This window comes from Sinocyclocheilus rhinocerous, unplaced genomic scaffold (genome assembly GCF_001515625.1).
Source record: "Sinocyclocheilus rhinocerous isolate Xijiao unplaced genomic scaffold, SAMN03320098_v1.1 scaffold2849, whole genome shotgun sequence".
Lineage (NCBI taxonomy): Eukaryota > Metazoa > Chordata > Actinopteri > Cypriniformes > Cyprinidae > Sinocyclocheilus > Sinocyclocheilus rhinocerous.
Genome location: NW_015642055.1, coordinates 175331 through 200437, shown reverse-complemented (window position 1 = coordinate 200437; position 25107 = coordinate 175331). Strand labels below are relative to the sequence as shown.

The 25107-nt window shown below is 37.9% G+C and overlaps 3 protein-coding genes across 4 annotated transcripts in view; all 3 read right to left on the bottom strand.

Annotated features, from left to right (window-relative positions):
* The window catches only part of LOC107755569 (probable ATP-dependent RNA helicase DHX58), a 9295-nt gene extending 6238 nt beyond the window's left edge, over positions 1-3057 (bottom strand). The window contains exons 1-4 of the mRNA XM_016572441.1: positions 2863-3057; positions 1885-2058; positions 1575-1779; positions 335-525 (exon numbers count right to left, since the gene is read on the bottom strand). Coding sequence (XP_016427927.1) covers positions 335-525; positions 1575-1779; positions 1885-2058; positions 2863-2922 — 630 coding nt within the window. The 5' untranslated portion in view covers positions 2923-3057. The remainder of the gene's footprint in view (positions 1-334; positions 526-1574; positions 1780-1884; positions 2059-2862) is intronic.
* A 575-nt stretch (positions 3058-3632) lies between these two features.
* Positions 3633-16940, bottom strand: LOC107755568 (histone acetyltransferase KAT2A-like). Of its 2 annotated transcripts, none has more exons than XM_016572439.1 (18): positions 16631-16940; positions 16038-16161; positions 12828-12973; positions 12566-12655; positions 12222-12403; positions 11437-11628; positions 11228-11334; positions 9288-9392; positions 9008-9144; positions 8352-8560; positions 8095-8221; positions 6755-6865; positions 6520-6663; positions 6165-6279; positions 6037-6073; positions 5373-5436; positions 5195-5279; positions 3633-5022 (listed from the first exon to the last, which is right to left on the bottom strand). In XM_016572439.1, exons 1-18 carry the CDS (start codon positions 16847-16849, stop codon positions 4829-4831), a joined length of 2388 nt encoding a protein of 795 aa, XP_016427925.1. In that variant the 5' UTR covers positions 16850-16940; the 3' UTR covers positions 3633-4828. The 2 variants fall into 2 exon arrangements, with proteins under 2 accessions (XP_016427925.1, XP_016427926.1); XM_016572440.1 differs by having other exon boundaries at positions 6037-6070.
* A 1150-nt stretch (positions 16941-18090) lies between these two features.
* The window catches only part of LOC107755567 (ras-related protein Rab-5C-like), a 16468-nt gene continuing 9451 nt past the window's right edge, over positions 18091-25107 (bottom strand). Inside the window, exons 3-6 of the mRNA XM_016572437.1 lie at positions 23921-24072; positions 19908-20030; positions 19741-19834; positions 18091-19544 (exon numbers count right to left, since the gene is read on the bottom strand). Of these exons, the coding sequence (XP_016427923.1) occupies positions 19417-19544; positions 19741-19834; positions 19908-20030; positions 23921-24072 (497 nt within the window). The 3' untranslated portion in view covers positions 18091-19416. The remainder of the gene's footprint in view (positions 19545-19740; positions 19835-19907; positions 20031-23920; positions 24073-25107) is intronic.

The following is a 25107-nucleotide window of genomic DNA, read 5'->3' as shown; positions in this document are numbered from 1 at the left end:
TTTCCAACATTGATTATAAATTAGCATATTAGAATGATTTCTGAAGGATCATGTGACACTGAAAATTCAGCTTTCCTTTACATGAATAAATTACATTTTAAGAAATTTTTAAGTTACCGGCCATTCATAATTTCTACTAGCCAAAAAAATTAAACGAATAAATTATGAAAAAATGAACAGAATTTTCATTTTTGGGTGAACTATCCCTTTAAATCTTTGTTGTGAATGTGGAAAACATGACTTGAATTGAATTTCAGTTCTTGCATGATTTTTTTTTAAATTGTGTTTTTTTTTAGCTTTATTGCCAAGTCCTAATGTGTACATTTAAACACACCTGCAATACATGTTCAACAGCTTTATCCAGTTGCCTATTTCCTCCTGTACCAGGTGATGCTGTGAGACCCAAAATCTGAGGAAGATTCCCTTGTTTTCTCACTTTCTTTTCAACATAGCGGCCCATTATCTTATTATAGACGCTCTCCTTTTGTGTATGGTGACATTCGTCTATTACCAGCAGGGTAAAGTCTGAAAAGAGACAAATGAAGGGTACTGTTAAAGGGGTCATATGATGCGATTTCAAGTTTTCCTTTCTCTTTGGAGTGTTACAAGCTGATTGTGCATAGATAAGATCCCTGAAGTTGCAAAGACTAAAGTCTCAAAACCAAAGAGAAATTCTTTATCAAAGTTAAGACTCTGCCACGCCCCAAGGAGGGGGCTTTGTAGAAAACGAAGCGTTTGAGAGAGGCGGGGCATAGAGGACCTACAATAATGTACAGTATTTGAAAAATAATGTGTTTTTTGAACATTAAAGCATGTCAACATATTCTGTTACACCAAATACACAAAATAATGATCTTTAAAAAAGCATCATATGACCCCTTTAATACTTAATACGTCATCATGTTTTCGACCCAAAACTTTCACAAAATCAATTAAATCAAGTAGTCAGTGAATGGAAGTGCTTAATCTTCAAAATATTTTCTACCTTAGAAGATCCTATTAAATATTGAGCTGTTTTATTTTTAATCCTTTTCCGGAAGGTTTCAACCCAAAAAATGGTTGATCATGATTTGTGTGATTTTGTAATTTTACAGCAATTAACATTAACATCAAAATTAAAAATACAAAATATTTGTGTATAACAAAAAAATAAATAAACTATCCCAGAATGTGTCAAAGAGTTTCAGATTTAGCTTGAATTAGGCTGTCACTTAGTAGGTGCTACATGGTTAGTAGATACTGATAAACTTATATTTTTGGGTTAATATTTAAAAATAGTGAATAATAGTTCAAATGAGATCATCAAAAGGTTTTTACATATTGGTTTGCATACCAATTCAACAGGTTATTGTGGTTATTATTGTTATATACAATTAAGAAGGTGCATGTATGTGCAATAGCAAAGTCTTATAATAGTTCTCACAACAATAAAACATGGGAATTGTTCCTCTAATACTTGAAAAAAGCCAACCAAAGTGTACCGTATTCATGGAGTCAAGTTTACATTCATGCACTGTGTAAAACTGTTGTAAGGCATTATGTATCATGGCGTGTCATGCAGAATCATCTGTTACCAGTCAGCTCCACGTGTTTTTCTTCCTCCATGTTGATCAGGGCGTTCTCCAAGATCTGAGCCGTGCAGATGACCAGGTCTGAGGCCTTGACTAGACACCCAAACAAGTCTTTCTCATTACTGTCCCCACTGATGGCTGTTATCTTGTATGTATTCCCAAGATAAGGCTTGAATTCTTTTGCAAAATGCTGGTCTACCAGATGCACCTGAGAACAATGGACAATGGATATGAATATTCTGTGTAAATCTAAATACAACAAGAGTAATAAAAAAGTTACAAAGGTAGTGATAAAGCACTAATCTGGCTTTACCTTGTTGACGAGCACTGCCACTTTGGCATTGGCTGTGGTCTCCAGGTGTTTCTTAGTGACGTAAACCGCAGCACGGGTTTTTCCTCCACCGGTGGGCAGCCAGATGATGCTGTTCTCCCCTCTGAGTGCTGCCTGCACCACCTCCTCCTGGTATGGTCTAAGATTGCAGTCCATCTACACTCAAACAGTCAGAAGAAGAAGGTACAATAAAGACAGCTATTTTACATGGTCAAAAATGATCAGTATTCATGAAACACATCAGTTTTGTCACCACACATACTAAAATGGTTTGACTGAAATGACTGACACATTTCCTAAAGCTTCAGGCACAGATCATTACAGATTAACCAGTGTAGTGCGATAATGAATAAACTGATCCAGTGCCATTCAGAAGATACAGTAAGAAACAGGCAGAATAAGAATTGTGCAAACCAGAGAGAATGTTTTAGTTATCTTTTCTCAACTATCATAATTTTCTTATAAGCATTTAAGGTGAAATGTTAGTAGTTTCACCATTAATCTCTGTTAAAGGGCTAGTTCACTCATAAATGACAATTTTGTCGTCATTTACTCATCCTCAAGTTGTTCCAATTATAAAAATTGTGAGTTTCTTTCTTCTGTTGAACACAAAAGAAGATATTTTAAAGAATGTTGGCAACCACACAGTTGCTGGGAGCCATTGACTTACATATTAAGGAAAAAATAATATGGAAGTCAATGGCTGCCAGCAAATGTTTGGTTACCAACATTCTTTAAAATATCTTCTTTTGTGTTCAACAGAACAAAGAAATTGATACAGGATTGGAACAACATGAGGGTGAGTATATAATGACGATCTTAAAACGAATATTCCATGCTAAAAATATCAAAGCTACTACTTTGCTTACGGTTTTGCATTGAAAGACTATAAAGGACTATAAACTACGATTAAATAACTGTATCTGCACAGGTCAGTATTGTGTCAGTATGTTCACTCACCTGTGCTGATGTCACTGTAGTGGTGAGGTGTCTGTGTTTCTTTGAGAAGCTGAACCTCATCTGGTCTTCAAACCCGTCCCTTTATTAGCCTGCTGAGCAGAAAAACGAAACCGGAAACAGAGAAAGGGCCCGGCAGGAGGAGATGAATGACATACAACAAAATAGGGGCCAAATTCAATGACAGCAGCATCCATGGACTGTTAGTATAATAAAAAAAAAAGACACTTTTAAACTTTTTTTGTCATCAATTTGTCATTGTTATCAGAGATTTGTTTTGTTTTTTATTGTTTTTCTGCACCCCTTGGTACAGCAATGATGTGGACTGAAACAGATTTTGATTGTAAATGTGGAGAGCAGTAGCTGCAGCGAGGGCAGAAGAAAGTAATAGAGAGACCTTGATGGGGCCCCATTTGGCAGTCGGTGATTTTAGGAAATCAAAACTGAACGAACTGCCTTTGTCATCTGCCTGTTACACACACAAAAACACACACATATATATATAAGAAAAAGCTGGGTGATGCAGCAGGATAACGACCCTAAGCATTAAAGTAGATCTACTACAGAATGGTTTCAGAGACATAAAATCCATCTTTTCTGCCCAGACCTCAACCCAATTGATACTGTGGAATGAGCTCAAGAGAACCATTCACACCAGACGTCTTAAAAATATGGGTGAGCTGAAGCAGTTCTGTAAGGAAGAATGGTCCAAAATTACTCAAACTTTAAAAAAAAAAATTTATTTTCCAAAAAAAAAAAAAATCATAGTACATAGAACCGTAGCAATTTACATGCATCTTCCAAATGTAACCATGGCCAACCGCTTTCTAGCACACCCATCTGTCCTCTTCGTGAGGGCCATCAGTGTCCCACAGTAAAACAAAAAATAAAGAACCCTGATAATACATCAACATTGCAGCAGTTCATCAAAGTCATGATTCAAGTAAATGCCCATTACAAGAGACTGAGAAATAAACCAGCTGTCCTGTTACATGTGTGTGAACGGTAAACTAGCAAAGAACATGCGCAAAGAACATTCAGAGAAAACACATACATATTTGAAAATACGGGTTTGTGCAGTTGTCCATTACGAGTACTTTAGGTAGTAGCAGACAAAAGTGTTTTGCAGTTATGACTGAAATGGAAATAGTTGTTCCTGGTCCCAAATGGGTGTAAAAATCAGGCTGCAAAAACTGTGAATGGTTACGCCCGGGATCATGACACGCTGAAAGCTTTTGAAGACGACAAATATTGGTTTGCAAACAGAGATAAGCACTTCACAACGACACTGACAAAGCCAAGTGGACAGCAGTAATTTCCCAGGAGGACAAAAACAAGGACTATTGTTACTTGAAGTGATCTGTCAAGGAATGAACCGTCTTTTCTTCAATAAAAACCATTGATGGAACTCAAAAGAAAAAGAGAAAAAAAAATGTCCCTTATATTTTCAGATTTATACTGAATAGGCACGTCCTGTATATGACTAACCGGCTGTATCGAACAGCTTTGGCAGAGAATGGTGGCACCGCAGTGACATCATCACTAGAGGCCAAACATTGTCCGAATTTGGCTGCAGCATCTCGGGTCAGTAAATGTCGCAGGATAAGACTTTGTTACACAACCAAATGTTTGTGTACAGTATGTAGAGCAACAGTTTGCGTTGTTCGGGAGTCATTCGTTTAATGGCGCATGGGACAGAAAAACAGAATTGCTAATAGTGACTTCTGCCTAAGCTAACGCCCACATCGATCACACTTTCAGTTTTCATTTTCCCTTAATGCACTGGCACAGCAGAGTCATACACACCAATATAACCTTGAGTTTTATAACTATACTGTATAAGAAAGAAAAAAGTAACAGAACGCAGCAACTTTTGACAAGTTTGCATATCATTCATCCAAATTAAACGTGTATGTGATCACACTCTCTATAGTAACTAACTGGTCCCTTGTCCTAGGCTAGATGCCCGTTACTTGTCAATGAGCCCGGCCTCTTTCAGTTTGAAGTAGAAAAACTTCTCCAGTGTGTTGGCACACTTGCAGTACTCGCTGTCTGGAGGGTTGTACTCTCGGCAGTTTGTGATCACTCTCTGCAGGTCGGCGATAAACAGCTTTTTTGTCACATAATACCGGTTCTTCAGACGCTCCGTCATCGTTTTCAAGTCTGAGTAGGAGGAGAGGTTTATTCAATTGAATGCAATCTGCTGTTGTTCAAACTGTATAGACTTTTACTGATAAATATTGGCAGTCTAGCTCGCTCGACTAGTTCAATAGCGGCTCTTCAGAATAAATAAATAAATCTCATTACTGTATACGCAGATGATATTAGTACCCACCAATGGGGAAGCGGATGACCTCATAATAGTCTGGAGCTTCGGATTTCTTCACTGGCTCCATGAAAGGCCAGGCGTCTGGATGTGTCTGTTCACACACAGATGAGACGGTGAGCATATACCCAAATATTACACAGTTAATGTGCTAAAATGAATGTGTGATTGACAACAGGCCTCTTACTTTAATCTGTGCAAGTAGATTCTTTAGCATGTTGTAGAGCAGATCTGGATCTTTCAGCTCTTTACTGCAGAGATAAAATAAGAGAGGATACACAAATAACACGCATTAAACCCCAAAAGCAAGTAAAATAGCTGCTAACTTAATTAGGAATTGCAACATAATCCTGCTGTTTTGCTAAGACTGGCTCATCTTATATATCACACACAAAGTGACCAAAAATTTTATATATATATATATATATATACATATACTGTATATATATATATATATAAACAAATAACAGTTTTCTATTGTGATTTATTTACATTTATTCCTGTGATGGCAAAGCTGAATTTTCAGCATCATTACTTCAGTCAGTGTCAGAAATAATTTTAATATGCTGATCTGCTGCTCGAGAAACATTATATTTTCATATTATTATCAAAGAAGAGCATTTATTTGAAATAGTAAAGACATTAATAATATTACAAAAGATTTCTGTCAATTTAATGCATTCTTGCTGAATAAAAGCATTAAAGTCTTAAAAATTCTTTCTGAGCCCAATCTTTTGAAGTGTACACATGCTATCGCTGTAAAACCGTAAGATGCAGTTCCACTATGATCTAATACAGACAGACAGATGGTCCAAGATTTCAGAATAAATATGCATAAATTCTCCTCTGACCTCTTCTCCTTGGCACTAGGTTTCCAACCAGTCTCTCCTCGTGGAAAAAGGAAGGGAGAGAGTGTGTGAGAATGGAAGAATTTTGTATGTGCATCATAGCTGCTATTTAGACTCGAGCGCACACTTACTGATGCCTGGTATACTCTCCACAGGAATCTGCCGCACACCCTCTTTGAAGCAGGTGAGACCTGGATACACTTTCCTGATCTGATTCTGTTTCCTCTCAATCAGTTTCTTGATGATCTACAGCAGACGACAACAAACCCACAGTCATATAACATTAGCCTGGCTGTCTTGCCCTTCTCTTAGATCTGCAGACAAATTGACCAAAGGTTAATGTGTTCAGCCAATTTGGGATATTTTGAGATATATCAAAAAAGTGGGGAAAAAAACCCCTCCAAAAACATACACCATGTAATACCACTGGATAAACCAGTACAATGTATTCCTCTCCAGCAGCAGGGTAAATCTGTGCACTCTCACCTCTTTCTGCCTCTTTATAATGTGTGAGAGTTCGGTGTAGGGTATTCTGGGATTGAGCTCGCACTCCATTAGCGTGGCTCCCTCATAGTCTTTGATGTAGCCAAGGTATCGGCTCTTCGGCACTTTGATGTCTTTGGAGAAGCCCTACCGACAGAATGAGGGTTCAACAGGTGAAGCTGCACAGTGGAAAAATAGAAAATGAAAAACGTTTGTACGTGAGTGGCTGGAGCTGTACCTGTTTCTTGAAGTAGCCGATGGCGTATTCGTCAGCATAGGTGAGGAAGTACAGAATGCCGTGCTTGATATGGTACTCCTTAAGATGATTCATCAGGTGTGTGCCGTAGCCCTAAACATGCACACATACACACACACACACACACACACAAAATTATCAACAAAAAAAAAATCAAGTGATAGTCATCGATTCATACATGCCATGCAGTGTTGGGGAGTAAGTAGTTACATGTAACGGAATTACGTGATTTAGTTACAAAATAAACGCAACTGTAATCTGTTACAGTTACTGAGAAAATGTGTAATTAAATTACAGTTACTTATGAAAATGTTAACGATTACAAAGGGGGTTACATCTGAATATTTTCTCAAACACACACACACACACACACACACACACACACGATTTCTTTCCCAAATTGCACTGACTGCTTTAAAATATGAGACAGCAATGTTTCAGGGGTTTAGGACACAGAATAGGACACATGCTTATTCATTAACTCTTTTTATTTCCTGTTTGGGTTTATGTTTATGCTTTATTTTTTAAGATGAACTTTTTTTCCAAAGCATTGTTAGATGCCAGTGTTTCCTGTGCAATTTGACACAGTCAAAATCTCAAAAACATTATATTAGCTATTAAACTATATATTGTTATGATTTTAAAACTGTATTTAACCTCAATAATTTCTAAAGTCTGCTAAAGTCTGATTTTGTGGTGGCTGTACTTTAAAATTAAATTATTTTAATCTTAATTTAAGCGATGAAGGATTTTGAAAGTCTGACAGTAATCAGTGTTGAGTACTACTGTAAGGTTAACTCTGCCTGCTTTAAATGTTTGAAAATGAGTAACAGTTGGAAACATTCATTAGAAATTTAGAAAAGTAATCAAATGTAATCAGTTACATTACTTTAATAAAGTAATTGAAATAGTTACACTACTTGTTACATTTTAAGTAGGGTAACTTGTAATCTGTAACCTACTGCATTTCCGAAGTAACCTTCCCAACACTGATGCCATGCCACATAACAAAAGGGTTATTTAGATGCATATTAATATAACAATTTCTGTGATTAATGTGGACTGGATATTTAAAATAAATACAGAATTAATGCTTTTTTTTTTTTTTTGCTTCCAGAGGCTGTTTTTATTAGTCTACGTAAAATGAAATGAGCAAACTTACTGCAATGCATTCTGAGATTGCCTCATTTTTAAATCACAATTCACTATGGAATTTCACTATGGAAAAGGTTTTTAAAACCCTTGGAGGTTTGCCAAAGCCCCCTGGTTGAGAACCACTGTCTTTTAGAGTAATTTAGCTTCCATCAAGTGTGCCTACATACCTTGACCTGCTCGTTTGAGGTGACCGCACAGAAGACGATCTCTGTGAATCCCTGAGTGGGGAACATCCTGAAGCAGATCCCTCCAATCACACGGCCATCTTTAATCAGAGCCAATGTCTTGTGCTTCCTGAGGTCACACAGAGGACTCAGAGTCAAAAGAGGCTGAGGGGAGGCTAACGAGACATAAACTCTGACAGCTAAAGGTTGAGGAAAGTAGCGGGAGCTCTGGAAAAAGGAAGGGGTCGCTGTGGACTTACGGGTCAAACACAAGACGTGTGATGTACTCTTTGGGCATGCGGGGAAGTTGATGGGAGAAAACATTTTGCAAGCCCACGAGCCACATTAGAATCTTCTTATTGGACTTCTGAGAGAGAGAGTTACCAATGACATGGAACTCAATGATGCCTCTCCTCTCCTCCAGACGAGCCGTCTCGTCACGAGCTGCGTTTGCTGACAACAGGCTAGTCTGGGAAACCAGCAAACAAATCACCATTCATGAAACTAGAAGATTATTTTTTGACTCTTTAAGTGTATAATCACAAAATACAGGACGTTCTAATGCAGAATGGAAGAACCTCATGCTATATTTAAGGAATGGTTGACCCAAAAATAAAAAATTAGTGAAAATTTCCCTTAAGCCATCTAAGATGTAGATGAGTATGTTTCTTTATCAGAAAAGATTTGGAGAAATAATATCATTACATCACTTGCTCACCAATGGATCCTCCGCAGTGAACGGATGCCGTCAGAATGAAGGATCCATTGGTGAGCAAGTGATGTAATGATATATTTCTCCAAATCTTTTCTGATGAAGAAACCACCTCTTCTACATCTTAAATAAATGTTCATCAGATTTTCATTTTCGGGTGAACTATACTTATAAAGCTATCATAAGGGTGTGATGAACTCTGACCTCTGGCCCCAGCATGGCAGCGGGGTCTGTAATGGTCTTCATGACTTCATTGACCAGTTCCATGGGGATGTCGCCCATAACTCGGATCCGCTTGGCATCCTCCAGAGTCAGTGCCTCAGGAAGCTTTCGCTTCTCTCCTGAGACAGTGTATCACAATGATTGCCATGATCTTTCACAGCATTCACAAGTCTGATGCATATATGATTGTGTAATCAAATTAAATGCCAATGTACAGAGTTCACAGTGCAAAATGAATAAATCTGCAACTGGATCTTCTTACCAGTTACTGGTTCAGAGGAAGCTACGTCCAAACCTGTAACACCCAGAGCAGAACCACTGCTGCCTTTACTAAGCGGAGAGCCAGAGACCGAGACTGGACTCAGCACTAGAACAGAACAAAAAAGGGTTTGAAGCAACATAGTCCAAAAATAATGCTAGGTCTCTATGTTGGTGATCACACAGGAAGATGAATAATGGTGTTCTGTTAGCACTATTTTTTTTTTAAGTATACTGAATATGTGCCATGACAATTGTTTTAAAGGGTTACTCCACCCCAAAATGAAAATTTTGTCATTAATCACTTACCCTCATGTCGTTCCAAACCCGTAAAAGCTTTGTTCATCTTCGGAACACAATTTAAGATATTTTGGATGAAAACCGGGAGGCTTGTGACTGTCCTAGGGATGTTAATTTTAACCGGTTAACCGTTAACCGACTGTAAGAATTTTGACCGATTAATACAATCAGTTCAACGGTTTAAATATATATTTATTTTTTTCAGTAATTTATCAAAATATTTAAAAAGGTTTGCTGCATGGCTAAAATACGCTACGCGTATAAATGTTTTTTGTTTTTTAGAGAGAAAAAAAAACATAAGTCACATTTTATTCTTTCATTCAGAAACAGGCCAATACCTACGCTAAATGTTTACAAACATTATAATAAACACTGTAAACATAGTTAGGCTATTTTAGTTCCCCTCACTCCACAACAAATCCTTTCAATTAACAGTATTTAGAAAAGAACAAGAATTAAAAATATAAGAAGCTATAGCAATATAAACGACAAGCCAAAACAAATTCATTTAGGATAAAACGAAACTGAAACCAACGTTGGGTCTCTCATTCCACACAAAATCAAATGTTTCCATATTCGTGATGTATCTGAATGGCAAATTATTATTTATTATGTACTTCACTCGCGTTCCAATATCCACGTAAAACAAAATGGCTTGCATAACATCACGGCGGTACTGTGATACAAGTTTGTTTTGCTATTCGGCCCGAATCAGTTTTCTAAAGTGTTTTTGCAAAATCACATACCCTGCCTTTAACGGCACAGATTTGACTACAGATTTAAACTGAGCAGTGTGTTTTTTTTCTCCATATGTTTGACTGACTATTTTATTATGATAATGAATAGGCTGCATTGTCAAGGCAGCAATGCTTAACTGTGTGCGCACATGCGGCCGGCGCAATCACTTGAAGTTAAATGTTAGTATTTTTAACGGGTCACAGACACTTATCCTTTCTAATTTAATTCAATTCTCATTTAAAATAATCTTGTCGGTTAACGGTTAATAATCGGTAAACGAGCATCGGTTGTCGGTTAGGAAAAATAACTGAAATGAACATCCCTGAACGTAAACTGCGTATGCTGTTCTGTGTCAGCCGCACCACACGGACACGGTTTTCATTCAAATCAAAATGTAAATAAACGTAGAAAACATGCTGACACAGACAAGTAGAACAGCATACACAGTTTACGTTCAGTGGATATTCTCCAAAATGGTGCTACGGTGACACGGAGGAGACAAATTGTTGAATAAAGTTGTTATTTTTGTTTTCTTTGCGTACAAAAAGTATTCTCGTCGCTTCATGAAATTCAGATTGAACCACTGATGGCAGATGGACTATTTTGACGATGTCTTTCATACTTTTCTGGGTCTTGACAGTGTAATTTACTTGGCAGTCAATGGGACAGTCACAAGCCTCCCGGTTTTCATCCAAAATATTTTAAATTGTGTTCCGAAGACAAACTAAGCTTTTATGGGTTTGGAATGACATGAGGGTAAGTCATTAATGACAAAATGTTTATTTTGGGGTGGAGTAAACCTTTAAGCCATTTTTTTAAATATAAATTTTAATTTAAGTTGATATGACATTATAAAATTACGCTAAATGCTCATCCCTAATATCCACTTCAACAGTCAACACACACCTGTTTGATGCCCCAGCTGTGTACCCTCTGAGGCTGGCATGGTGAAGTCTGCTTCCCAAATGGGGGAGTTCTCTCCATAGATTTCTTCTTCCAACATGGAAAGAAACCTAATACACACACACACACACACACACACAAATATACTCAATTATACTATGTGAGAGTGATGGTGCTGGAGTGTGTATTGATAAGATGGTATTGTGTCTTACTTGGGGAAGTGTGTGAGGATCAGAGTGCGTTTCTCTGGTGGGAGTTTGTCTTTCTCCACTCTGAACTTCTCCAGTAACTGTCTGCGGGTGACAGTGAAGATAGACTTCAGCAGACTGCGGCCAAATACCTGACAGGTCTCGTACCGGGGCAAGCTGTCATTACTCTGAGGAACGTGACAGTAACACAGCCACCTGAAACACACACACCAAAAAAAAACTGTTATTGTATTGGTTCATACACATCAAATTTACACTAATGAATCTATATAAATTATAAGTAGAGCCAGATGGAATCTCTTTTTTTCCCCCATATACACTATTGTTCCAAAAGTTAGGGTTTACTTTGCTATTTTAATGTTTTTGAAAGAAGTCCCTTATACTCACCAAGGCTGCATTTTGTATACTCAAAATTACAGTAAAAACAGTAATACTGTAAGTTATTATTACAATTTAAAATAACTGTTTTAATTTTTTAAAAAGTAATTTATTCCGATGATGGCAAAGCTGAATTTTCAGCAGCCATTACTCAATACATTATATCTTTAGCAATAAGATGTTTGTGGAGATGTTTGCGTTTTAAAAATCTCAAATTGTTAATTTTATTACAAAATTCACAAGAAATATAATTTTTACATATGATGTAGCATTTCAAGAGTGAAATCGATCATCTTTGATCATCAATTTTTTTCTGACAACTAGTTACAGTGCAACTTATAGCACTTGTTACGGCATCTATATGTATATAATCCACAAACATACACTTATTTACAATATAATACACACACCTAGTATAATCGACTTTGTAGGCGGCCGCATCCTCTTTCTGGGCCCTCTGACGAAACTGTGACGGGGTCTCCAGCTTCCAGTAGTTCAGACAGAGCAGAAACATCTTACTCAGCTCATACATGGTTTGCCTCTCCTTAGGAGCCAAATGACTGAACTTATACTGGACAAAATTCAGCACCCCCTGAGGCAGAGAGAGATCTTGAGCGCAGATCAACTCACACAACAATAATAACCTGCATTAAAAGACAAGTGTCCCACCACTTCTTATCATCCATTTTGCATGGATTGTGACTGGCAGAAAGCTTTTTGCCACCTTTCTTATACAGAACACACACAGACGTACTTGTTCTATGTTGGGTTTTTCAAAGGGAGGGCTACCGAGAGAGCCTTCCACCACTGGCTTCCCCATCTGCAGAATGCACTTCCTCAGCAACTTAGAAAAGAAACAAACAGTCACCAAATCAACATAGGCAAAAATGTGAAATATTAATCTGAAAGATAAACAAAAAACATCTTAGAGGATGATTTAAACATGTTAATAACTCATCTTGGGTGTTTTTGCACTTAAAAAATATGAAGGAAGCAGATCTCATCTGCCTGTTTACCTTGAACAGATAAAAGTAGACTTGCTTGGTGTCCGTGTCTTCTTCTTTGTGGACAGACATGAAGAGATTCTCCACATCCACCACCATCCCCAACAACCGGTTAATCTCCTCCTCAGACACGTTCTCCAGATGAGACACATGTTCCGCTATAAACACACACAAGACAATGTGAACAACAATAATAAAGCGTTATATGATGTAAACTGCAAAGTTAACATATACGAGCTAGGGGTGTGCGATATTGACAAAAAATAATATCTCGATATTTTCTGGGATTTTATCGATAACGATAATTAGACGATATTTTGCTGAGTGTGTTATTGTGCTGGTATCTTAAGGACTGCCGTGGACAGCTGACTCAAGTTTTTGATATTCTTCATATTCTGTATGGTGATCAGTTCACACTGATAGAAATTAATATTTTCCAATTTTAACCTGCAGTTACAAATGCATAAATAATGTTTTGATATAGGCCTATTAAACATAAAACGTTGAATACTGATATTTGAAGAATTTAAATAATAAAAAAATACTTTAAATGTGAAATTAAAACTGCCAGTAGGTGGCAGCAAATCGCTGTTAATAAGCGAGTCATTGCGATTGAACCGAATCATTTAAACGGTTGATTCATTCAGGAACGAAACACCTGACTGAATAATATACTGAAATCATGCAGTGAAAGAAGAGAACACACTCTAAATGCGCACTCGCACTAGTCTCTAGACTTCATGTAATGTTTGCATGCGCTCTGTAGGTGTGTTTTGAATGGTTTTTGCTAAATACTTGATAATGTCAAATCCTACATCATTAAAACAACAATTATGATATTATCACAGACGATATATATCGCACACCCCTAATACGAGCCTGTATCTACAAAGGTTATCTTTATGCTGCTTAACTCTGGTTTGCATAACAAACTGGTCCATTTAGGGTGATACTTGCTACACTTGCTTTCAATTACCTTTTTATTATTATTTTTGTGCATTTGCTTATCTATTAATTAGACCAGTGTTTCCCAACCTTTTTTTAGTCGCGGCACCCTTTTAAATTTCGGCTGCCGAAAATTTATTTAATTCGAAGGCCTGTGGTTATTTTTTATTTGTGCTATCATTATTAATTTCTTTATTTGTTCTTATTTTATTACTGACTGCTTACTTGTCATTTTTTATTCAATTGAAAGTTTGAAATCAAGCTATCTCGTGCTACTGCAACAAAATTACCCAGCTGTAAAATCAAAACTTTGTTTAATTACCATTATAACTAGCTATCTCACAAATTTTTGCTCACTCAGTGTTTTTTTTATTTTACAGTGGGGTAATTTTGGTGCAGTAGCACGAGATAGCTTGATTTCAAACTTTGAATTGAATAAAAAATGACAAGTAAGCAGTCAGTAATAAAATAAGAACAAATAAAGAAATTAATAATGATAGCACAAATAAAAAATAACGACAGAATTAGGCCTGTCGGCCTTCGAATTAAAATAAATTGCTTTTTAGTTTTTCAGGTAGGGTAGTAGGGCTATTGCAGACAGAAACAATACTGTACTACATCGATGTTTCCTGTCGGCTCAATTTTTGAGTGGACTTTGCTGTTCCGATGAGCATGAACGGTATACGAGTGGAGCGACTGAGCGGAGCGCACACGCATAGAGCGGGATAATACGCAGAGCGTCACACCACTTGATAGTGAAACCTGAGCGGTGAACTAATTTTCGAACTAATAATCTCTAATTATTGGCGACATCAGAAATGGATATTATATAATAGATGCTTTTTTGAACATTTTAGCAATTTAAAAATATTAAAAAAGGATTTTTTACACGGCACCCCTGCTCTCGACAGACGGCACCCCGGTTGGGAAACACTGAATTAGACCATGCCCACAGTTCACACTTTGCTGTGTTCAACCCTGCAAAGTTCAGGTATCTGTCTATATAAGGCAGCCAAAGAGTGCAATAGTCCAGAAGTAAACATCTTGGTCACACTTTATATTAGGTGGCCTTAACTACATTGGTCAACAGTGTAATTATAAATGTAATTACAGAAATTAATTACAGATGTAATTACATAGAGGTAATAACATTTTTTTTTAAAAAGTACAATGTAAAAACATGTATGTACACAATAAGTGCATTGTACCAAATGATTAATTTAAATGTAAGTACATAGTAGTTAAGGCCACCTAATATAAAGTGGGACCAAAATCTCATACATTTTGTCCACAGGGAAATTGATTTAAACCATAATTTATAAACCTTTAAAGACAAACATATTGTGAGCGACAAGGCTGTTATTCAATGGTGTGCTGTTTTGATAATCCTGACAATCCTGATAATAAACTACATTACCTACGATTCTGCAAAGAAATTTCCACCAATCAATAAAAAAATGATGTAGAGTCAGTTTCCCTATGTTCTCAAACCACTTAAATATTTGTATGCATAATTTGCAATAAATTTTAAATGTTTGTAAATTGTAAAAATTGTAAAATCAATAAATCAATAGTTTTAAAGTTCGCATGAAATCAAAATGTACTTTATTAGCGCACATTGCTAGTCTTGATGTGAACAATTAATCCGTGCAAGTTAATCCGCTGAAAAAAATTGTTTGTTTCTGTAATCTTTAATCAGAATCTGAACATTTACTTCCGCTCTGGAATGGCATTCCTTCTCTGATGACGTCAGTTTGACGGCTTGGGCAGAATATACTTAAACACCCCCCTCTAACCGTTAGATTGCTATGAGTGAGAGACAGAGAGGAGGAGTGCCAAAATAAAACCATGCCCTCTATTCAATATTCCGTTTCAGCTGGAAATACGTCACTACACTGAAATAAAGTCGGCAGCAACTTCTGGTTCACGCAGACTTTAAATTTAGCTGTTGTTTTGAATTTGATTGTCTTTCACAATGCTTGAGAGACTGTAGCTCTTTGCTTCATTAAAGCCATTAACTACATAGTCTTGTCTTTTCATCTGATTTTGAAATATTAGTAAAGTTTAAGTTGACCTCATAGCTTGGTTCATGGTTTATAACTCTGAAACAAAGGCTTTTCAAAAACCCCTGTGTTAAATACTTCCAGAAGCAAGGCAACTGGAAAAGTGGCTGGGCACAAAATCACGCCGGAGCAGCCTATTTGGATGATACCAAGCAGAGCCATGGATCTGATATAGTGTGATGTAATAAAACCAACATAAAGGCATTCATTTTACCCAGAGAGTGTCCACAGCTTCGGCAGGCCTCCGTCAGACTGGCTGCCTGCTGCTGGAGCTCCATACTAGTGGCTGTGGGCGGATTGGGGTTTTTCCATCCATTACATTTGCAAGCATCATTCGCCTGTGATAGGAGAACACAGCTGTGATTTAAAGAGGACACTAAACATCAGGTTCATTTACATGTTCATACAGCCCAAACATTCTGATTTATAATGATGCAGTGATGACAACATGACATAATACAATAAGATACACTGAAAATGTCTAATGAATGGTGCATGTTTTAAAAACATACATAATAAACGCATTTAATTAACCACCATAGACCAATTTCACACTATATAAACCTGTTAAGCTACCCATTTTGACAGCATTTTTCTGCATAGGTAATGAATTCAATAGAAATGTAATTCATTTATCATTTTTAGTCCATAGAGGTTTTCATTTTATTGTGTTTTCATCTTTAGGCTTTTATTGCTTCATATTACTTCAGGAAACACGCGAGACTGGTTTGCAGTCTGTTCCTGAAGCACTGACACATGACAGGCCCGGGCACTCGCTCTATTGTTATGAGCCGAGCTCTCGGTTACCTTGCAGGAGGAAAACACCCCGAGTTTCTCCAGCTTTTTAGCCCGCGGAAACGAGCGGACTTGGGCTTTCTTCTGGCTGGACCACTGTTGCTGACTCAGGCCTGGTCGGGCCGGGTCGCTGCTCGCGGCTCCGGGGTTTGGGGTGGGTCCTGCCGGGCCGCCGGACTGCGCTTGCTGAAGCCGGGGCTGCGCGGAGCTCTGTGCCGCCGGGTCCGCCATATCAGCAGCCTACTTCCCCTCCGAGGATCGCCGCGCTCACTTCCACCCTGAGCCGCTGCAATAAAGTTTTGTGATGGTTTTCGATGCGCGTTCTGACCACTGCACTGCGCGTGCGCACTACAGGAGCATGCTGGGAGATGTAGTATTATAGGCAGTACTACGAAATTAAACGATACATTTCTTTCCACTGGAGGGCATTAAACACTTGAGCTTTTTTATTGCACTATATCACATTAAAAGAGCATATTTGTCTAAACTTATTTATATTTAGTAGCAAAATGCCAAAATGAATTTTGCTAAAACTTTAGTCAGCTAATGTGGTTTTTCTTAATTTCTTATTTTTTAATCTTCTGAATCTTAAAAATTGGCCTTAACGTTGTTTATGTTTTTAACAAAACAAAATAAATTTAGATAAAATATCACTGATAAGGTAACACTTTACAATAATGTTCCATTTGTTAACATTTGTAAACTAACAACAAAAAATACTTCTGAAGCATTTATTAATCTTAGTTAATGCCGATTCCAACATTTACTGATACGTTATTAAAGTCAAAAGTTGTATCTATTAATGTTGACTAACAGTTTATTTTTTTAACTAACATTAACAAAGATAAATGAATACTGTAACAATGCATTGCTCATTGTTAATGTTAGTTAATGCATTAATTGTAAATTGTTACCACTGATGACAAAACTAAAGTGCATTTATCACTACCAGTCAGAACCTTCATGGATTTAAGTCTTAAGAACCTTTAAGTTGCACTCAGCAATTTTTCTCCTTGTTAAAAAGTTTTACTCCTAAATAAGTGCATACTAATTTTGAAACAGATCATCAACAACATTCACACTATAATAATAATCCAATCATATGTGTTACTTTATAAAAACGTTTTATCGTACATGCAGAGGGTCCACTCCGGGGGGCCGCCATGTTAGGATTACATGACCAGCCAAATACTACTTGCCTAATCTTAGTAACCACCCTGTTATTGGACACTTCCATGCATGAACGAACTTAATCATGGTTGACTGTGAACAGTGATATGATACAATAACATCAGTAACTCAAAACGACTGCCAGCACAACATAAACACAAAAGACTTACTTTTAAATTCATTTAGTAATGGTGAATAAAGACCTCCATTCCCAACCATATTTAGGGGACGACTAAAAAAACAACAAAAAAAACTCCACATCGCCACCTGTATTTAGAAATAACAACACAACAATTAGAATGTATACTTTCCCCTCCTTTATTGGTAAAATTACAAGTTCTATTAGTTTGGTGTTTTTCCATTTATTAATTTTTGTCCATTGCCTCCCTCGTTCCTCAGACCCTGCTTGAGACGTCTGGGTCACCGTTCACATTTGTTGTGCTAGGTCACATGTGATGCTGAAAATGCCAGTCGAACGAGATGTCCTTCGACATAACACATGAGGGAACAATATTGACAGAAAATGACAAGTTGTCAGAGGACAAAGAAATACCCAGTGCACTCTAAGAGACCTTAAGTACAAAAACAAGTAAATTCTTACAAAGGTGCTGAATTGAAATGGCTAATGATTGGGGTCATATTCACAGGAAAATAAAGGGAAAAAAACAAGAGTACAAGAACAGTGACATTATCTTTTTTTCCCCCCTCGTAAATATTTGTGATTTTGGTCAGAGGAGGCTGATTTTGCCTTGTGTCATTTATATGTGTTTTCTCCAAGTCTGATTTCAAAAACATTTCATTAATGCAAAGGGAAAAAAAACAACACCACATCGGAGTTACACCACCTGTTAATGCATTTAGATATACAAGTAGATATATGTAAATGATTAGAAAAGGAGTCTAGCCTATTAAATCATATACTGGTTTCATTTGTGCTGGAGTAGTGGACATCTGAGAGACTAATACAATAAAAAAAATAATACAGGATCTACAGAACAGCCTGACATAGATGGAAAATAGCCTGTTTGCTCATTCTCCGATCTTTCCTCTCTCCAACAAAGGAGGGATGTGATCAAGGAGAGCAGGAGAAAGATGAGGTGTAACTCAATACTGGCAGTATGCATCCACCAAAAGGGAGAGTGTGTTTGAATAGTGGCGTTGCCACTAAATTTTTCATTCAAACGAGCAAATGAGAGGATAAGGAAATACAAGGGAGAGATAACTTGTTTTTCCACCAGCAGTAGTCTGGAATTTCTTTTGTCTTAAATGTGATTGGTTAGATCGGTTCACATGTTTGTCTCCTTTTGCTTTGTCAAAACTCTATATAAGACAAATCGAATAACTTTGAAAATCACAGATGGCAGAGACACTTGTGTCGTAGCTTGTGTTTGCTTGTATCTGAATGTGCACGTACTGTTTTTGGGAGGAATAACTGGTCGAAGCATTAACGTGTCGATTTACAAGGGTATCGATGGCCAGTTTCCAGTTCTGAAGCTGTATGGTACAGTCTAACTGGCCATAGTTTAGAGCTGGGTCATAAGTGAATGGATCTCACACTATGGTTTCATACTGTGTTTGTGTGTCTGTATCAGTCCTTGGGTGCATCTGCCAGCTGATTGGTCCGATGGCTAGTTGCCGCCTCCACAGCACTGGCCGCTTCTGCCCTGAGGTGCTGTCTCTTGTAAGTCGACGCCTCCTCTGGCCCGTCCGCCACTTCCTGCTCCACCCTGTGGTTCGTTCTTCGGAAGCTTCTTGGCTAAAGAGAGACATTGAGAAGGAAATTTTCTTCATAAACGTACTAGTTTGATTTGAACAGAATTTAATCACCAGCAGTATTTGAATGATTGGGTGTGGCGTCTGGTTGAGCATTTTTGCGGCAGGTGAAACCGGTGTCATGTTGATGTGTTTTGCTCCGGGCTTGAAGAGAGTCAATAAGAGAGGTGAGATCGTACCGATAGCCATGAAGATCTCGTTCACGTTCATGGCGGTCTTTGCAGATGTCTCCATGAAGAGTAGGCTGTTGTCGTCTGCGTATGCCTGCGCCTCCTAAACAAAGCATGTGGATGTGTTAAAAACATATCTGATTCACACAGGTTGTTTTGCGTTCATATAAACACACCTGAAAGTCAACAGCTCTCTTATTGGCCAGGTCAACCTTGTTGGCGGCCAGAGCAATAACGATATTTGGACTCGCCTGACGCTGCAGCTCTTTCACCCAGTTCTTTGCTCTAGTGAATGTGTCCTAAGAGTGCAAAGGAAAACAGCAGAGAAGTAATTGTTAGAGGTGACCTCAGATGAAGTAGTAGGGCACACAAGGATGCATCAAATTGATGAACTGAAGACAGGAATAATGGCTGCTGAAAATTCATTTTTGGCATCATATTTTTAACGAACTGATATCTATTTTTACTAAAAACACCTGCATATGCATGTTTTTTTAAAAAGAGACTTAAAGGTGACCTATTATGGCACTTTTTACAATATGTAATATAAGGCTCAGGTGTCCCCAGAAAGTGTCTGTGAAGTTTCAGCTCAAAATACCCCATAGATCATTTATTATATCATTTTGAAAATGCCTATTTTGAGTGGAAGCAGAAATACGCTGTTTTCGTGCATGTCTCTTTAAATGCAAATGAGCTGCTGCTCCCCGCCCCCTTTTCCAGAACAGGGCTGTGCCTTCATAGCTTGTTCCTCAGATACTCTGCTAAAAAAAAAAAAAACACCTGTTTGATTTTTATTATCATGTCTATCCTCCCAGTCTCTCCCTTAAAACCAACACGGAATTAAGTAAAACTGCAATTCATCGACTGGCCGCTAGAGACTGGCTCCAAAAGGGAGTTAATCCCATAGACCTCCCATGTTAAAATGCCTTTACAGCAGAAAAAAATATGTTTACAGTCTGATACAAAAAGTGGTTTTGGTCTATATAGGTAATTGTGCCCTTCATGACAACTGTGAGGGGGGTGAATTTTTTTTTCCTGCACAATTAAGGCCGTGGCCACTTGAGTGACAGGTGGATTGCCGCTCTGCCCTACAAACGGCAAGAAAAATGGCTTTAAAGATTTTCATTTGTCCAGAAAAAATAATTATAGGTAGTAAGGGTGTCGAAATTAATCGTTTCTACGATGCATCGCGATGCAGACAAGGACGATTCGTTATCGGTTCAATAATAGACCATAACCCATTATAACGTACTGACGCTTTTCTGACGTCATTTGTCGTGGTAGCATACATTAGGCGCGTTTGGCTTGAAGTGCCGCTGCGCAGAATGATCAGTGTATGACATCAAGTACCGCAAGAGCGATAGAGCAGACGGATCTTTATCCTTTCGAATCGCTCTCGCGGTTGATGTCATACACTGATCATTCTGCGCAGCACCGCTTCAAATCGAACACGCCTAATGGCGGAGGGAGGCGAGACGCGAGTGCGAGTAATTAAAAATGCTCCAACTACTTTAAAAGCCGACATCTGGGCACATTTCGGCTTTTATGAGCAACCTGGTAAGCACGACCTGGAGAAGACACACGCTGTGTGCAAATCATGTCACGCACAATAAAATATGCAGGGGGTGATACTAAATTGAGAAACCATGTCAGGTACAGTTCATATATCTGACTGCTTGTATTTATTGACAAAATTGAATACATGTGAAGTAAAACTGAAAACTGAGGATGCAGTACATCGTCAATGCATTGTGATGCATCTTGATATCAAATTGAACCGAATCGATGACATGATAATCGTAATCGAACCGTGAGACCAGTGTAGGTTCACACCCCTAATAGGTAGGACACTGGAAATCTGCCAATTAGATGTTTTAATGAAAACTTGATTTTTACTGCTATTTTGAAGTTACTGTACTCTGCTTTTGCATTGTCTGCAAAAAGTGAGATGTCACACCAAGGCAAAAGGCAGTAACTTCCACATTATATAAAATATTTGGGTGCTCTAGTGATCATTGGCTATCTCATAGGTTATAACATATAGTAATGTGATTCCATTTTTTTTTTCACCATAACAACCAGACAAAAAGTTAAACGTGAGTGGATACCGTTTTGCAACCAATTTATTTGCAATGTTCGCTAACATTAAAGGATGCAAGACATAGGCTACGCCTATTGTTTTTACATCGATTGAATGAAAATAGCATGACTACGCCAGCAAGTATAAATAATGCTCAGAATGATTGTGAATTAAACATCTCTGATGACGTTCATTGCCATGGATTTTATCGAGTTACATGAAAAGGTCGAAAAAGGATTTAATTACGAACTGTTACTGATTTTATGTGTAATACATGCTACGCTGTCACGGCATTCGAGTCCTCACATGTGCAGAAGTGTGCAGCCCCAGACTGACAGCTGGCACTAAGTGAATAATCTGCATTATAAAAAGAACAAAAAAAACTAATTAAAAAAAGATTATTTATGATTAATTATTGTTGCCAAGTTATCTAGTCGTTGCTTGTTTACAGTGCTTTTTTATATGGAGCAGTTTGTTAGATCGCTAATTTGTTTGTCTAATGAAGTGCCGACAGATGTATGAAAGCACAAGTTACACAGTAATTTAAACGCGGCAGACTTTAATGGACAGTAAAACAAAGGCAGAATACCGTCTAACTCCAGGCTGGCACAGTAATATTGACGAACGGCTAAACAAATGCAGAGCACCGTAACTTAATTTGAGCATTCCAAAACAAAGTCAAAGAGCGGTAACTGATGTTATACTGTGTTCTGCCTTGGTTTCTCCGATACACATGATAAAGGAGGTCTTGAATGTTCCAAAAATATCAATTTTATCAGTTTCGACCAAAAACGAAGTTATGTTTTTTTGTTTTTGCAAGGTAGCACTACTGTCACTCTAGGTGTGGTTTCAGCAGCAAGCAACCTCAGCTTCTCCCACGTCCCGGCTTTTTGCCCATTTTCGATTATCCGGGAGTGACGCGGATGGCAAGACGCAAGATGGCGACCGTCGGCTCCGCCCACTTTAGGCTTAAAAAATGCTCTTCAGAAACATACGAGTGATGTCACGGACACTACATCCATGTTTTTTACAGTCTATGTGTCTATCACGCTGAAATCATGCATTTTAAACCATATCAGTTGAAACTTCTGATATACGGTTTTCTGAGCGCACACATCCGAAGCACACGCACAGAAAGCGGCTGTCACACGGCATGTGAGTACTAAACTAAGTTCTCATTCATGTATTATTGTGCTTAAACTGTCAAATACACACAAGTTTATGTTAAAAACAGACATGAGTTACGAAAACAGTGGGTTATGTCTGTGAAGGAAAAAAAAGTGTGTTTATATTATATCTGTGTGGCAGCAGCGTAATTATACAGTAAATAAATCAATAAATCCACTGCTCTCGTCTCCTCTGAGACTGGGACTCTAAATGGTGTTCTGTGCTCGTCAGTGCAGCCAAAGACAGAACAGTTAGCATGCTTTGCTCAAACTTTCGCCATTGCATTAGAACTGGTACACCGTTGTCGCTTGCGAAAACACAATGGCGGCGCCGTGGGTGGAAACTTGCAGATTAATGGGCAGTAATATTATAATAAGATCCCCTTTCTTTGAGCGGATTTGAAATTTGAGTGGATCGTTTTTTCACAAGCTTGCAGAGAAAGGCTTACCAAAAAAATTTACTGGGTTGTTTTTTTCACGTTTCTGTTTGTTAGATGCACCGGGGACCCGATTGTAGCATTTAAACACAGAAAAAGTCAGATTTTCATGATGTCACCTTTAAAATATCTTACATATTACAAACAAATCACTGTATTCTGATACAATCACACATACACATACATTAGCTTAAGGCTGCCAACAGGAAGGAAGTGCACTGCCACTGTGACTTGCTTGACTTTGAGCAAAGGTCTGACTGTATCCTACAGAATAATAATTAACCCCAGCAGTCAGTCAGGTGAAACCTTATTATTCAGACCTTACCCTTCTGCTGAGCACAACAGCGTGATGTCAGCTTTTATTAGAGCCGATGCATGACTGGCAAAGTCACATTGCAGCTGAGGTGCCACGTAACCCTCAGCAGGTGAATGACTGGCAGTACAGGACACATGTCTGATAAAAACTCAGACTTAAATGTTTTGATTTCATAATCACGGCCACTCACTGTGTTAGTAATGTCATAGACGACAATGGCCGCCTGGGCTCCTCTGTAGTACATAGGGGCCAGGCTGTGATACCGCTCCTGTCCGGCCGTGTCCCAAATCTCAAACTTTACTGTTGTATCATCCAGGCAGACTGTCTGTGTGAGGAAAGCAGCTAGAAAGGAAAGAGAAACAGAAATGTTTATGGCATGAAGCCAATGTACATAAGTTCATATGATACAAATAATTATTTTAGCACTTCCTTACTGCTGAGCTATTTAAAGCTGAACATGTTCAGAGGGGAGGAAGAATAAGAAACAAAAATATGCATCGTCATGATCAGACCATTTAGAGGTTATTTGATGTTTAATGCACAGTTATGTGGCGGAGGGTTTGACAAAATGATCTGCCGCTCATCACAGTTGATCAGGCCAAAAGCATGAGTGTTGAAAAGCTTACAACATTTGAAAGTTGCTTTTGGCATAGAGATTTCCTGAGCAGAAGGATTAGAAATTAGATCACAGTCAAAGGGAACAGAAAGTTCCCTTTTATAAAATGTCTCATTACGTTTACATTTACCACTCGGTTTTAATTGGTATCAGTGCTAAGTTAAGCACTACTATTATTACCGCTCATACACTTACTGTTCAAAAGTTGGGGGTCATTTTTTTTTAAAGAAATTATTAATTTTCATTTAGCACAAAGAATGCATTGAATTGATCAAAAGTGACAGCTAATACACTTATAATCTTACAAAAGATTTCCGTTTCATATAAATTCTGTTTTTTTTATTATTATTATTAATTGTACTTGTTTTATTCATCAAAGGATCCTAAAAAAATCATGGTTTTTCACAACATATTAAAGGGTTAGTTCACCCAAAAATGAAAATTAGCTTGTGTTTTACTTACCCTCAAAGCATCCTAGGTGTATATGACTTTCTTCTTTCAGACGAATCCAGTCGGAGTTATATTAAAAATTGTCTTTGATCTTTCAAGCTGTTTAATGGCACTCAGCGGGTGTTGCAGCTGAACAGTCCACAAGTCGTCAAATAAAGCTTGCGCATTCATAATAAAACGTGCCGCAGACGGCTCCGGGGGATGAATAAAGGCCCACTGTAGCGAATCCATGAGTTTTTGTAAGAAAAATATCCATATTCAAAACGTAATAATCACTTTAATGTAGCTTGCGCTCACTGTTGTACACAGAA

What these genes read in the sequence shown, in the direction of transcription:
- LOC107755568 (XM_016572439.1), bottom strand. Translation starts at nt 16,849, where the DNA reads ATGGCGGACCCGGCGGCACAGAGCTCCGCGCAGCCCCGGCTTCAGCAA. An exon ending in CTGCCATGCTGGGGCCAGAG is followed by an intron (nt 8,561 to 9,007) that starts GTCAGAGTTCAT and finishes CTGGTTTCCCAG; the next exon opens with ACTAGCCTGTTGTCAGCAAA. An exon ending in ACACGTCTTGTGTTTGACCC is followed by an intron (nt 8,222 to 8,351) that starts GTAAGTCCACAG and finishes GTGTGACCTCAG; the next exon opens with GAAGCACAAGACATTGGCTC.